Raw genomic sequence first — 14,589 nt, 5'->3', positions numbered from 1 at the left:
TGGTCTGCCCGGCCCCGGCTCCCGAGGGTCCCTTGAGCAGCCAGGCCCGGGACCGCGAAGGGAGCAGCCCAGCGGCGGGCGGGGGCTGCCGGGCCGCCTCAGTAGCAGTCAGCCTCGTTGTCCCCCAGGACGCTCACAGTGGCCAGCACGTCCTGCAGAAGCGACCGGGGGCTCTTCTCCATGTGGTCGCTACTCTCAGCCAGTGTCCCCCGGAGGCCCTCCAGGTCCAAGGACCTCAGCACGGCCACCGCGGCCTCAGGCTCCAGGGGCCCCAGGGGCTGGCCCTGCTCACCTGCCCGCCACCTCTGCAGGGCGGCCTCCACGGAGGCCACGTCGGGGCTGCCCCCTGCCTCCTGCGAGCTGTCATAGGGAGCGGCCTTGTCCCGCAGGAAGAGGAGGAGGTCACAGGACTTCTGGGCCACGGGTCGGTCACAGTCAAACAAGGCTCGAAAGGCGAACTCGAAGAGCTGCACTCGGCAGAACGCCCGCAGGGCCTGGGCCAGCCGGCCAGGGGGGATCTCCTCCGCGGGGGCCACAGCGTAGGGGCAGTGGGAGCCGGGCTGGCCCAGGGTCTGAGCCAGGAACACCAGCGCCAGCTCGAGGCCCTGGGCCCGGACCTCCCAGTCCAGGTCCCGGCTCGCCACCTGGAGCACCCTCGCCACAAAGCGCTCCGTGTCCTCGGCCACTTCTGCATGGCCGTCCCTCAGCCACTCGGTGAAGACCTGCATGACGGCCCTCCGGGGGAAACCCTCCGAGTCCGTGGAGAGGACGTGCAGAAGGTCCAGGAGCAGGCTTTTCTGGAAGACAAGGAGGAGGGTGGGAGGGGACGGTGGGCAGAGCACCCACTGACGGCACAACAGGGAGGGCCCGGAACCCCCATGCAGGTCTCGGGCTGCGCAACGCGCCGCTCGCCCTGTATGTGCTCATCCGTCAACTGGGGGTGACTGTATCCACGTGAAGGGTGCTGGGCGGCTGAGCGGGAGACTCGGGGACATGCCCGACAGAGCCCCGGTCCCAGATCGCCCATGCTGGGCGTCAAACACTGTCAGGAGTGGACTGCACGGCCAGGACCCAGCGCCTACCTGCGGGCCTTCCGGGAGCCCAGGGCCGGCGGGGGTGGCGTGCAGCCCCCAGCTGGAGAGCTGCCCCACGGCGGTCACCGCGCTGGCTCGCACGTAACTCTCAGGGTCCCGCAGGAGCTGCTCCGTGAGCTCGGGCACCTCGGAGGCCAGCAGCGCACGTCTGAAGCCGGCCTGTCCTGGGGGCCGACCACCAGTCCGCTGTCACCAAGGCTGAGCCCACAGCTCCCTCCCGAGGGCAGCGGTCCAGGCTTCCGAAGCCAACCCGAGGTGACCAGCGTCGTCACAGCTCGCACTCACCTGCCCAGCGCCTGGCCACCTGGGCCAGGAACTCGAGGCCCGAGTCCCGCACCTCCCAGCAGGGGCTGCACAGGCGTTTCTGCAGCACAGGGAGAAGCTCTGGGGCGGGAGGGTGGTTCAGAGTGGCCCGGCCTCGCCGCCCACCTCCTCCTTCCCCGCTGCCCCACCCCGCGGCTCCTCGGTGCACCCCTGGGCAGGGCTGGGTTACCTCTGAGGAACAGCTGGGTGTGGGGGTCCAGGTCGCAGCCGCCGGGGGGCTTGGGCGAGCTCAGCAGCCACCTGAGCGTGGCCTGGAAGGCTTTCTTCAGAACCTGGGCGGGCAGAGTGCGGCTGCAGGGCGGGGAGGGAGCCGCCCTGCCCCATCCGCCCACCGCCCACCGCGCTCCTGCCCTTGCCCTGGGCACCATGGGGCGGCCGTGGGACAGGGAGCACGGGCTTCTCCGCGAGGCCGAAGCTTCAGGAAGCAGACTGGCTCCCAGACGACAGAGGAGGGCGGGAGGCAGCCGTCTGGAACTCGCTCCGGGGAAATGCCATTTCCGCCCCGAGACAGAGACTCCAGGCACCTCTGCCTCAAAGCCCCGGAACGGGAGGCCCCTGCCCACCGCTCCCCACGCTCAGGGGCGTGTGTGCATTCGCTGCGCACCCACCAGGCTGACTCGCCCGTGGGCCGGAGAGCGGGCGCGCTCACGGAACAGCTCGGCCCCAGGTCACCTCGCCCCCCGAGAAGCCTGCACCTGCCTTGCCTTCCCGGCCCAGCGTGCCCCAGCACTGAGCTTCACTGTGCCAGGGCCTGGGCAGAACCCATGCAGTCGTCCTGCCCCTGGGAAGCCACTGCAGGGGTCCCCGCCTGCGCCCCCCAGGCCTGTACCGTGGGGCTGGAGTCGGGGCTCTCCAGGTGGTCCAGGAGCACAGCAAACACCTGCGGCACCAGCTCCGGGGGGCCTGGGACAGACGTGCTGGGTGAAACCCCGCCACCCTGCCCGGGCCTCCCCGGCACAGGAGGGCACGTCCACGGGGGCAGGACCATCTCGGAGCAGCGGGCAGTGGCTGGGGGCTCGCTCGGAACCTGAGCCGAGCGAGGAGGCTCACCTGTCCCCGCAGACAGAGTCCCCAGGAAGTCCAGGGCCGCTCGCTGGACCCGGACGCAGCCGGCCAGGATCGCGCAGAGGCGGCCCCCCACGTCAGAGGCAGGGATGGCTGAGCCATTGCAGAACCGCAGGACGGTCACCGCGGCCCCCAGCAGGGGTGCCTGGGGCCAGGGCGAGGGGCGCTGGGGCTGCGGGGAGGGGGGAAAGGGCGGGTCAGTGCAGCCGAGGGCCTGCTGCCGCAGGGACGCAGGCGAGGCCACACCTACCAGCGGCTGCAGCAGCTCCAGGTGGGCCAGGGTCTGGCACAGGAGACCCACGCAGGCGGCCCGGGAGGACAGGAGCGCGTCCACCACCGCCGCGTCGCCCTCGGGCCCGGCCAGCAAGCCTGCAGCTGGGCCAGAAACAGCTCCTGGTTAGGCTGCCCTGTGGGCCGTCACACGCCTCACTGTGGACACCACCTCCGCGGCCGCTGCGTCAGACTAGGACCAGAGGTTCCAAGCAGGTGGTGTCCCCAGGTGACATTCAGCCGACCAGCGCTGGGGTCGGAGCCTGACCACAGGACTCCAGAAGTCGACCCCTGCTGCCCACAGCCCACTCCTGGGCAGCAGGCTCGTCTCTGATCCTTGACCCGTCACGTGGCAGAAGCAACAAGTCACAAACCCAGGTGTGTCTGGGCAGACAAGTGCCAGGCCCGTGCTCTGGTCTGGCTCAGGGACCAGACCCTGCCAAGGCCGGAGCAGGGCAAGAAAGGCCCGCTGCTCAGGGGCCGCCACGGGCCTGGCGATGCCCCGACTCGGGAAGGACGGAAGGCACGAGCCGCAGCAGAGCCGGCGCACTGGCCCGCGTCCTGTCTCCTGCGCGCCGAGTCGGGCGGTGAGTGCCCGCTGCCCACCAGCCTGCCCGACCCAGAGCCCCTCCAGTGCCAGCACCCTCCCGAGTGGCCTACCTGGAGACCCAGGGTCCTGAGCAGCCGCTTTCCAGACACAGGCCAGGGGCTGGAGGAGGACATCGAAGGCCTGTCCCCTCAGTGTCTGTGGACTGACGACAGAGGACACAGTGGGCCCCACTCCCTGACCCAGGCAGGCTGGCTGCCCTCCAAACAGCCCAGCAAGCCCAGGGCAGAGGGCTGGGGCCAGCACCCCGACACCCCGAGAACCAGCTTCACAGCAGGCGGGACCAGAACCCTGACCACGGGCTGGGACTACGGGGCTGCGAGGAGACGCCCCAGACAGCCTGGCCACACCCGCCCCAACGGACGGTCCTGCCCAAGTGCTTGGCCCGAGATGGGGTGCAAGGCTATGAGGGCAGAGCTCCCTCCAGGCCGGCTGCCCGCGCACCCTGCACACCCCCCCTCGGAGCACCCAGACCCTGGGCCAGAGCCGGGCTCGCAGGTCCCTCCGCCCCTCTGGGAAGCAGGTCCTGAGGCCGCCTTCACCCGGCCTGGTCTGACCCGCCAGTTCTCCTCTGCCCAGAACCCTGGACTGCCTTCCTCATCCTCCCTGCCCCTCGGACGCCATGCCCGTGCCCGGGCAGGGCGCACAGCCCGCTCCTGCCAGGAAGCTGTCCAGCCGACCCTGCCTGCTGTGTGCTCTCCACTGCCCCACGAACCCCAGTTCCCACTCAGGGGTGTGCACACGCCAGGGGCCCAGGACCCACAGGCTGAGGCCACCAGGAGGGGCAGAGGCCAGCAGAGGGAGTGGTCTTGGGTGCAAACCCAGCCTCACTCTGGGCACAGAAGCCACGAGTCTGTTGATCTCTGCAGAGCCCACAAAGTTCTGTCGGAGAAAGTGACTCTGTCTCTGAAGAGATGGCGGAGGCTGTGGCCTGCACCAATGCCTCATCAATAACCCACACACCACCCGCCACGCACTGCCTGCCACGCACCACCCGGCCACATACTGCCTGCCACACACCACCCGCCACGCACCACCCGGCCACACACTGTCTGCCACACACCACCCACCACGCACCGCCCGGCCACACACTGCCTGCCACACACCACCCGCCACACACCACCCACCACGCACTGCCTGCCACACACCACCCGGCCACACACTGCCTGCCACACACCACCCGCCACGCACCACCCGGCCACCCACTGCCTGCCACACACCACCCGCCACGCACCACCCGGCCACCCACTGCCTGCCACACACCACCCGCCACGCACCGCCCGGCCACCCACTGCCTGCCACACACCACCCGCCACACACTGCCCGGCCACACACCACCCGCCACGCACCACCCGGCCACACACTGCCTGCCACACACCACCCGCCACACACTGCCTGCCACACACCACCCGCTATGCACCGCCCGGCCACACACTGCCTGCCACACACCACCCGCTATGCACCGCCCGGCCACACACCACCCGCCACACACTGCCTGCCACACACCACCCGCCATGCACTGCCCGGCCACACACTGCCTGCCACACACCGCCTGGCCACACACTGCCTGCCACGCACTGCCCGGCCACACACCACCCGCCATGCACTGCCTGCCACACACCGCCCGGCCATGCAAACCTGGCAGGCCCCAGATGGCGGCCTCTGACTGTCTTCTAACTTGTGGAGCTCCCTGCATCTCCTGACCACGAGGGCCATGCTCAATACCTGCCAGCCCCAAAACCATGAACCCCATGCTCACCAGTCCTGCAGCTTCAGGACCCCCAGAGCCAAAGGCCCTGCTTGTGCGGGGCTCAGACGGCCCAGAGTCTGCGCCAACATCTCCCACAGGTCACAGTCGGAGCTCAGCGCAGGAGAGCTGCAGAGAAAGACCCAGAAGAGAACGTTATTCTGTCCTGCCACCAAAGCCCACACAGCGCCCCAGGGGACTGCCACACCCCACAACTGGGTGTGCCCAGCGGAGACGGAAGGGCCTCCCAGGTACGTGGGCTGTGGACCCCAGGTCTCCTCCACCCGAGGCAGCGCTCTGGGGAGCCAATGAGACGCACCCCAGGTGTAACAGCTGCCCGAAGGCTTCCCAGGTAAAGCAAGTGTCCCACGCCGGCCTCCCACCCCCCACCCCCGGCTGCACCCCAGGGGACCTGACCGGGCCACACTGAGGAGGAGATCCACCAGCGAGTGTGCGGCTGGGACGGGGTCTTTCTCCAGCAGACAGGCCACATGGGGACTCAGCTGCGCCCAGAGGACGTGTGTTCGAGGGCTGTGGCAGTACCCGAACGTGGTGGTCAGGACGTTCAGGGCCTGTGTGACCTGAGGGGTGGCAGAAGAGCGCAGGGACTCTTCAATGTGGCTCACAATCCTCTGGGCACAGGCCGGCCAGTCGCAAGCCTGTGGGCTGCGGTGCCCCTCGGCTTGGTCTCGCATAGACAGACCCAGGACGTGCCCCAGGAGCTGCCCGGCCGCCGAGGCCACGAACAGGCTGGGGTCTCCCTGCAGGGAGAAGACGGTGTCCAGGGCACCTGGGGAGGGGAGAGGAAAGGGGTTCAGCAGGGAGGGGTGCCCACAGACCGCAGACGCCACAGCACCAAGTGGCCTCCCTCAGCAGAGTCCAGAACCTCGGGGTGGGGGGGCTGACACCGCCAACTGCCGAGGGACCACCAGAGGCCAGCTGTCCTCTGCTCAGAAGCCAAAGCATCTGAGCTGGAGCTTCATGGGGTGATCAGCACCACTCTTCCTCGTTAGCTCCACAGCCGCCCAGCTGCTGGGTCTCACTGACGAGCTGAAGGATGCTCTCACTCTAAAGGGGCCTCTAGCTCCCCAGTCACCCCAAGCTAGTCTCACAACACCCCTGATACCACAGCCACTTTCAGAGAAGAGGCCAGCAAGGTGCAGAGGCCTCCCCGGGGCCACACGGCAAGGCCGCAGGGGGCGGGCACTCACCGCAGTCAGCCAGGAAGTGCAGGGCACTGGGGTGCTGTGCCAGAGAGCGCAGGCCCCGGATCCAGCCGCTGCGCACTGTAGGCGCCGTCCAGGCCGCCCCACCGAGGGGGCCCGCCTCCCCAAAGAGCCCGGGCAGCAGCTCCCCCTGCTGGAAGGGGAGAGGAAAGTGGGGACCTGGCTGGTCTCCTCAGGTGGCAGGTGGCCCCGAGTGCCGGGTTTTAAATAAAGGCTCCTCGAGCCTGTTACGTTCACTTCAGAAACCCCGCCCTCAAGGCAGCACCACCAGCTTCACCGCCAAAGGCCCACCTGTGACCATGACACTGAGCCTACTGCCCTCCTGACCCTGGCCTGTGCGGTCTGCCAGAGCACCACCCACTTCTGGGTGTCCCCACCCGATGTCCCAGCGTGCCGTCTGTGTCGGGCCTGCCCCCTGCCCCCATGCAAACTCTTCAGAAGACAAGCAACAGCTCAGAGACCGAGGGGCGGCGACAGCCACTCCCGCTTCCCGTGCCTGCAGGAGAAGAGAAGCCAGGCACCGCCCAGCGGCCAGGCCGGTGCAGGACCCGGCTCACCTGAAGGTACTGGAAGCAGTCTTCCTGCGCCGCCAGCGTGCCCGCCAGGCGGAGAGAGAAGGAGAGGACTCCGGGGCTCAGGTCCTGGGGTTTCAGCACCTGGAACAGCAGCTCCACCAGGCACGGGCTGTCCTGCAACAGCAGCAGACTGGACCCTGACACAGGCCCAGCCAGGGAGCGTGTCACAGGGACACAGCTGTGTGCCCACAGGGACTGCTCTTCTGGCAACTCCCAGACCCTTTTCTCGTGAGCCTTTAGCAGTCTAACGAGAACAGATCTGCAACAACTGCAACGATGAATTCAGGACCCAACGCAAGGAACAAACCAGAAGCCAACACCTCCACACAAGCAGAGCGCAGACAGGAAGTACGGACGGCCAGCCAACTGGAAAAGATGCTGTCTTGCTGATTATGGGACAAAAGCAAGTTGGGGCAGGAGACCATGTTCCCCTCTCAAATGGGCAGGCACTTTTTCCTTAAACCGAGAATACTTAATGCAAGAAGTACAGCCTTCTCACCCAGACCCGGCACCTGAAATCCTACACTCAGCAAACGTTCGCTGCCGTGTACCAAGCGGGGAAGGGCGACTCGGGCGAAGGCGGGAGAGTCCCGGACGAGAACTTCCGAACACTAAGCTGCAGTAAGTAGCGGACAGAGCCAGGAAGAGGGGAGCAGCAGGAAGCAGAGACCAGTGGACAGGAACAACAGGGACGGTCTTGCCGGCGGAGCCACAGCTCCAGGGTCCTTAGACTGTCTGCGCGGAGCATAGGGACTCTGGTGACTCTCCTCCGGCTTGCGCATGAGCATGACAACTAAAGAACAGGTGGGACGAGCAACTTCAAAGCAGAAGAAAGAGTTGAGTGGAAGGCAGAAAAACAAGGAAAAAGGAGCAAAGACAGATGGGAAATACAAAAGAATATGGTGAAAACAGGTTCAAATGGAAAAGGAGCCCAGCTGGTGCGGCTCAGTGGTTGGGCATCCACCAATGCACCAAGAGGTCGCTGGTTCGATTCCCGGTCAGGGCACATGCCCAGGTTGTGGGCCAAATCCCCAGTGGGGGGCATGTAGGAGGTGGCCAATGGACGTTCTCTCTCATGGATGTTTCTATCTCTCTCTCCCTCTCCCTTTCTCTCTCTTTAAAAATCAATAAAGACAAAAACAATTGAAAAAAATCAATCAACCAACCTGTTCCATGTGGAAAACACCCACTGTAATGGTACGGGAGAAAAAGCAAGACGCCAACTTGTATTACGGCGCGACCTGGTCTTTATAAGAAAAATACAGCCGTGCTGCATTAAGGGAAAAGGCCGGCAGGAAATAAAGTTGACGGTAACTTGGTTTTCCTCTGTGCTCCTTTGTGTTGCTGAAGTTTTATGTAGAGAATGTGTGTTACTTTCATAATCAGAGAGAAAGCAAAACCAACTTCTTTTTTTTTTTTTTTTTTTTTTATCCTCACCCGAGGACATTTTTCCATTTTTTTGTTCAGGTAGAGTGGGAGGGAGAGAGAGGAACAGAGAGAGAGAGAAACATCGATGTGAAAGGAACACATCGAGTGGCTGCCACCCGCACAACCGACCAGGGCCGGGGACAAACTGCAACCGAGGTACGCGCCCTTAGCGGGAACCGAACCCGGGTCTCTCAGGACCACAGGCCGACGCTCTAACCGCTGAGCCAAACCGGCCAGGGCAAAACCAACTTCTTAATAAAGAAACAAAACAAAACAAAAAATACGTTGAGAACAAAAAAATAAGTGTGCCCACGCCCTCTGCAGCCCTCCAAGCATGTGCCGAACAACCGGAGGCCTGAATCGTGGCTGCAACCAGCCAGGACTTCAACCTCCAGCTCTCCTGATTGCTCCCTCAGGCGTCCGCTTGACGTGTCCCCAAGCAGCCAGGGAGGGTCTTCAGGATGTGAAGGAGAAACACCAACCAGATGGGTACCCGTTCCCCAGGACAGGGGAGTCCTGTGCACCACCTGACCTCTGGGAAAAGTCAAGAAACTGCACCTTCACCCTTACCTGCTTCAGTGACGGTTTTAAACCAATCTAGCAGCTTCTCCAAACAGGTGTCATCCACCACCGGCCGCCTGGGGTCTGCCAGAGCAGCACAGAGAGCTGGGAGGAGCTGGGAGCACTCGGGGTCCATGACGATGCCGAGGTTCCTGCAAAGGAAATGTCAGGGCCAGACCCCACCAGCCCTAGTCACCAGCAGGCCCCAAGATGATCACCATCCTCTGATGCAGGGATGGATGCAGAGACTCAGCCTGGGGGGGGCGGGCTGGATGGACGTGGTCCACAGCACGAAGGACCCTGACTCCTGGCCACAGGGCTGGGAGGGAATCAGTCTGGTTGAAATCATAAGGACTTAGGAGCTCAAAGCTGCCACCCTTGGGCTCAGGTGGGAGGGTAAGAGCAGGATGCTCCCCAAGGCTTCGGGGGGGGGGGGTGTGCTAGAGGCCGGGGTGTGGGCGCTTCTGGGGCAGCCACCTGCACAAGCGGGGCTCAGTCGGGCTGGAAGTGTCAGTGCGGGGTCAGCGTGTCTGCACCAGACAACCCTGCGGCCAGCGGCGTGTGCGACCCGGGAGCGCTCCGTCCACACTGTCCGTCCCTCCCGGGCCAGGGCGCGAACCTGCGTGTGGGAACTGGGCGAGGCCCAGGGAGCCCTCGTGGAAACGCGTCGACGTGCACCCCAAGTGCAGTAAGTCACCTATAAACAGCCCGGGGTCAGGAAGGGCTCCGAGGCGGAGGGTTGGGGTGGCCAGTGGCCCTGTGGAGTCAGGAGTCCTGCCTGGGCCGGGTGTCCGTCTGTCCCCCGGGGGGGCGGTAGGTCCGTGCGGAAGGACCCTCCCTGCAGTTCGGGGTCAGTCCTAGGCCTGTGGACCACGCCGCGGGCGATGGGCCCGGGCCGCCCGGAAGGTCCGCAGGATCGCGGGCCGGCGGCCGCGGTGGCGCGGGGACCGGCGCAGGCCGCGCACGCCGAGCCCAGGCGGCTCTGCCGCTCTCGCCGCGGTTCCGATTCCGCCCCGCTCGCCCCGGAGACCGCGACCCCTCCACGGCGCCCGCCTCACCGCTCTGCGTCCATCCGCCGCCGCCGCCGCCGCGGCTCCGCCCCCGCCCCGCAGACCCCGCCCCGGACCGCGCCACATGCCGGGCCTGGAGGGGCGAGGACGAGGACGCGGGCGTGGGGAGCCGTGGAAGCTCCCTGGAGGCCACTCTGGGAGCCCGGAGGGCCGGGCGTGGGTGGGTATCGAGCTCAATCTGAAAGGCGTTGGGGACAAACCGGAGCCAAACGGGTCGCCCCGACCGAGAATCTCCCCCCACCACGGGGTACTCAGTGGTACGTGCCTGAGCGTCCGACCAGCTTTGCGCCCGGAAGGCGGGGCTTCCATGGAAGGGGTGTGGCTATTCCCGGAAGGGGCGTGGTCTGCTCCGCCAGAGGCTCTCCTGTCTGGGCTGGGGGAGTGGCGGGGAAGCACGTGCCAGAGGGGCGTCGTTGTCAATGAGGCACAGTCCAAGGTCCTTCGGGCGCAAAACTGGGTCCTCTGGGGCCCTTCTCTGCGAGCGGGAGGTTCTCAAGGCCAGTGGATAAAGACCTTTACAGAGAACCAGTTTTTCTGCAACATTTCTGGGGAAACACCAAGTATAAGGAAATGGAAAGCATAATTCCTACTGGTGTTAAAAACGGAGCTTTAGAAACATTCGTTTTGATGGGGGAACCACTTCGGACAACCTCACCTTCCGGGACCCTTAGAACTTCTTGCCCGTGGAGAGGTCTGAACGGCACTGTTACCCTCCCAGAACTGTGACCCCGTATTGTAAAATGGGGATGCAACTATTCGCCTGATTCAGTCGTCGTGGGGGGATCCTCTTAGATAGCACTGTGCTAAGTGCTTCACTTCATAAAAACTCGGGTGATTCTGCAGCAACTCTAGGACGGTGGGTACTACTGCCATCCCCTAGAGGAGAAACTGAGACACAGAGAGGCTCACTGTGATCTCACAGTTGGGGGGTGGGGGGTTGGCACAGCTTGAATTTGGACCCAGGCAGTCTGGCTCTAGAGTTGGATACTATATAATATAAGGTCCATAATTTCCTACCAGAAACTTTTGGGGACAAATGGTTCAGATCTCATGAATTTTACAGATTTTAGGCAAGTTATATGGTACATATAGGTTGTGTATGAGATTACAATCCCAGCAGGGTCTGATGCTGCACCCCATAATCCAAAACACTCATAGTTTTTTGGGGAAACACACTAATACACACTTCACGTGGAATAATCACTAGATAGTCTCAGCCCCGATTTTATTTATTTATTAACCCTCACCAGAGGATATTTTTTTCCATTGATCTTTGGAAAGAGTGGAAGGGAAGAAGGGAGGGAGAGGGAGAGAAACATCGATTGGTTGCCTCCCCTGTGTGCCGACCTGGCCAGACAGAGATTGCACCTGCAACCCAGGTACATGCCCTTGACCCAGAATCAAATCTGAGACCCTTCAGTGCATCGGCCGACACTGGAAACACTGAGCCTCACTGGCCAGGGCTCGGCACAGATTTTTGTCCACAAGTGAGTTGAGGTCAGGACAGGTTTTGCCAACATAGGCATTGTGAACGTTTTAAAAAGTTTTTAGAATTCAGAACGGCAGATATAAGGCCGTAGACCTGTACTGTCTCTAGAATTAAATGAAAGCAAGTAAGTGGAACAGCAAAAGCAGGAAGAGCAGGGAGCTTGCCCAGCCCCAGGAGGGGAGGGGCATGCAGCCTAGGTAGTTTAAGTAGGGAAAGCCCTCGTCTGACCCTAGAAAACACCCCGAGGAAGCAAGTGGACGTTGTTGAGCAGGTGAGTGGCCTGGTAAGATCTGCCTTGGGTAAACAACTCCGGCTGTAGCTGGGAGGAGCAGGGAGTTCCTCTTCTCTTAGGGATACATCAGAGAACATCTACATAAGGAACCAGAACTTGAGGTGCAGCTCCTTGACACCACTCAGAAAACAGCGGAGGAGGCATTCCAATAAATGAAGTGGATAATTCAGAACAAATAAAATTTACTATTTTAAATACCATTCAAGTAGTCAAAGTGTTACCTGGTAGCTTCCATTTTCTGAGGTGCTTACCATGTGCCAGGTACTGTGCTGAGTTTTCTTATAATCCAGTAATTCTCCATCTGCTAGAAGAAGGAACCTCTCCTGGGTTCCTTGAACCCGAGTTGTTTTGGCAAAAATTCTTGAAGAGGAAGGTATGCATCAGCCATGACCACAAGGGTATTGATCATGAGCTTAACTAATCAGGAGATGCCAGACGGGACAATGAGGCATTCAAGGCTAGGGTCTGGTAAATGTTAAGAAATATAAAATAAACAACTTGTGCAGTTACTAACTGCTGATATCTGCTTCTGTACACGTAGCTTGCTTGCTCTGCTAAACTCTTGAGTGACCCCTGTTCTATATAAGAAACCCTCCCCCTGAGCTTGGGGCTGCAGTTCTCCTCTGTGTAGGTTGGCTGCAGTCCCTGCGCAGGTAATAAAGCTCCTAATATTCAAAATTACTTGATGTCTGAGTGAGGATGACTCTCCTGGGTTACAACAGTTTCATTTCTGTTATCTCCTTTGACGCCAGCAAAAGCCCTGAAACTACCTCCACTTTACAGAGAGACCAGGGCAAGGCTGCAAAACCTAGGCCCCTGCCCACTAACCAGCTGTCTTGCCTGCTCCTGGGGACACCACCACGTGGCTCACCCCTTTGTTACACAGATGAGGAAACTGAGGCAGAGAGGGCCACGGACCTGTACTAGAGCCCCACTAACCTCCCAGGCCGCTCCTTCGGCCAGGCTCCCCCGCACTGCCCGGGTGTGAGGACTGCCTCCTTCCATCACCACCGCGCCATCGTCACACTCACTCTGCGGTCACTTTGGAACTGGCTACTGTTCTAGGCCCTTTACAGATCCTGACCTGTTGCATCCTCACAACCACCCTTCGGTCCCGTTTACAGCGGGGGAAACAGGCACAGAGGAGTCAGGTGACTCGCTGGACATCACATAACTCGATGGAGCTCCTGCCGTGTGCCAGACGCTGTTCCAAAGGAGGGACACACAGCAGCGAACAAGAAAGCCCCCGCCCCACAAAGCGTCCAGCCCGGGCAGGGGATGTCCTTGCGGGTAGGAAGTGTCAGGTGGCTGGAAACACAAGGCGGGCCGGGGGACGGGTGGGTGCCTTGGACACCCGTAGGAAGGGAAGGAGCACGTCCTACTCCCCAGCAGTAACTGGGGTGAGGCCCGGAGCCCCGTGCTCCTAAAGATCTTCGTAACGGGCCCTGGGCGCAGGACAGGCCATTATGATGTCACGGCCCGTGGCTGGATCGGAACCGCAGAGCCGAAGACGGGCCAAGGAGGCGATTGTCCTGAACGCCACGGCCGGGGACAAAGGCCAGACCTGTGCCTGCGGCGTCCGGCGGGTGCCCAGCACACAGGCTCCGCGCGCCACGGAGAGCGGGGCGGCCGCGCGCGCCCAGCGCCGCCGGGGTCTCCGCCCGCACCGCCGGGAACGCGGCCGGTCGGTCCGCGGGGGTGGCAGCGCACGCGCACGGTCGGCCCGGCTCGCCGGGCGCCACATCCGGGGCTCGGCGGGCCGCGCGGTCGCCATGGCAGCGGGGTCGCGGCGGGCGCGCGCACGGGCCGGGAGGCAGCGGGCGGCCAGGCGGCCGGCGGAGCCCCGGAGCCGCACAGCCGCGCCCGCAGCGCCGCCGCCATGTCGCTGGGCACCGGGGACCCGGCTTCGGAGACGGTAAGCGCGGTAGGCGGGGCTCCTGGCCGCTCCGGCCGCCGGGTCTGCCGGGCCGGGCCGGGCGCACGGCGGGCGGCCGCCAGTGACAGCTGCCATCATTGTTACCGCACAAGGGCGGGCTCCAGCCCCGCAAGCGTGCGGCCTCCAGCCAGCGCCTCTGGATCCCGCCCGCCCTGGCACAGGCCGCCGCTTCCAGGAAGCCCTCCTGGACGCAGCGCCCTCGCCTCCGCGCCTGCGACCGGGCCTCGTATAAGTGCCGCCTACCCAGTGCCTTAGGGCCGGGCAAGGGGACTGGGCCCTGCCCAGCACAGATCTGAGAAGGCTTCCCGGAGGCAGTGCCGCCCAACTTCACTCCCTCTGGTCAGGACAAGCGGCTCTCAGCCACCCCTTTGCCCAGTGCTTTTGGCCCAGGACTACCTGCTGGATGTGTGTGTGAGCGAGCCGCATGCCAGCCAGGGAGAGCAAGGCAATAAACTGAGACACATCAGAAAGCGGGACATGCAACAGGTCTGTGGCCCAGCAGGATGGGAGGGCTGCTTTAGATGGTGTCGGGAACAGGTGCTCTGAGAAGGCTGCAGGTGCCCCGTGAGCTCTGGAGCAGAGGGACCGGCCCTGGGAAAGATCTTCGGGGGGGAGCCGCAGAGCCTGAAAGAAAGCTCGCTGGGTCTGCTGTGGGAGGGGCGGGGAGGGGGCCTGACCGTGGAGAGTCTCGCTGACCGTGCAAGGAGTTGGATTTCATTCAGGGCCCAGTGGGAAGCTCCCGGAGGGTTCCAGGCAAAGGGGCCCTTGCTTCCTTGGGCAGTGCTCAGCGGCACTTTGAGCTCACCCAGAGGGGGCTGTGTCCCTGCGAACAGCAAGTGTCCTGCTTGCCACTCAAGGCACGGGGTCCTGCCCCATCGGGAAGGCCTGCCCATCTGTCTACACAG

General features: G+C 63.2%; 2 protein-coding genes across 2 annotated transcripts in view; one reads left to right on the top strand and one right to left on the bottom strand.

The window, feature by feature from the left end:
• Positions 1-9,784, bottom strand: BRAT1 (BRCA1 associated ATM activator 1). Its single transcript, XM_036240445.1, has 14 exons — positions 9,595-9,784; positions 8,907-9,049; positions 6,891-7,045; positions 6,319-6,466; positions 5,525-5,897; positions 5,120-5,236; positions 3,414-3,505; positions 2,734-2,858; positions 2,469-2,655; positions 2,248-2,321; positions 1,588-1,690; positions 1,380-1,478; positions 1,083-1,258; positions 1-797 (listed from the first exon to the last, which is right to left on the bottom strand). The coding sequence occupies exons 2-14, from the start codon at positions 9,031-9,033 to the stop codon at positions 99-101; spliced, it is 2,475 nt and encodes an 824-aa protein (XP_036096338.1). The 5' UTR covers positions 9,034-9,049; positions 9,595-9,784; the 3' UTR covers positions 1-98.
• Positions 9,785-13,627: 3,843 nt separating this feature from the next.
• Positions 13,628-14,589, top strand: part of IQCE (IQ motif containing E) — a 36,231-nt gene continuing 35,269 nt past the window's right edge. The window contains exon 1 of the mRNA XM_036242099.1: positions 13,628-13,663. Within this exon, the coding sequence (XP_036097992.1) occupies positions 13,628-13,663 (36 nt within the window). The remainder of the gene's footprint in view (positions 13,664-14,589) is intronic.

The sequence above is a fragment of the Molossus molossus genome, unplaced genomic scaffold (genome assembly GCF_014108415.1).
Source record: "Molossus molossus isolate mMolMol1 unplaced genomic scaffold, mMolMol1.p scaffold_m16_p_4, whole genome shotgun sequence".
NCBI classification, from domain to species: Eukaryota; Metazoa; Chordata; class Mammalia; order Chiroptera; family Molossidae; genus Molossus; species Molossus molossus.
Note: the sequence above shows the minus strand (reverse complement) of the source record. Positions and strands in the feature narration are given on the sequence as shown.

Bases quoted from the DNA above. Each gene is read 5' to 3' on its own strand.
- BRAT1 (XM_036240445.1), bottom strand. From the start codon at position 9,033: ATGGACCCCGAGTGCTCCCAGCTCCTCCCAGCTCTCTGTGCTGCTCTG. The intron at 2,859-3,413 runs GTAGGCCACTCG...TTTCTGGCCCAG, and splicing joins TCAGGACCCTGGGTCTCCAG to CTGCAGGCTTGCTGGCCGGG. The intron at 2,322-2,468 runs GTGAGCCTCCTC...CGTCTGTCCCAG, and splicing joins GACTCTGTCTGCGGGGACAG to GCCCCCCGGAGCTGGTGCCG.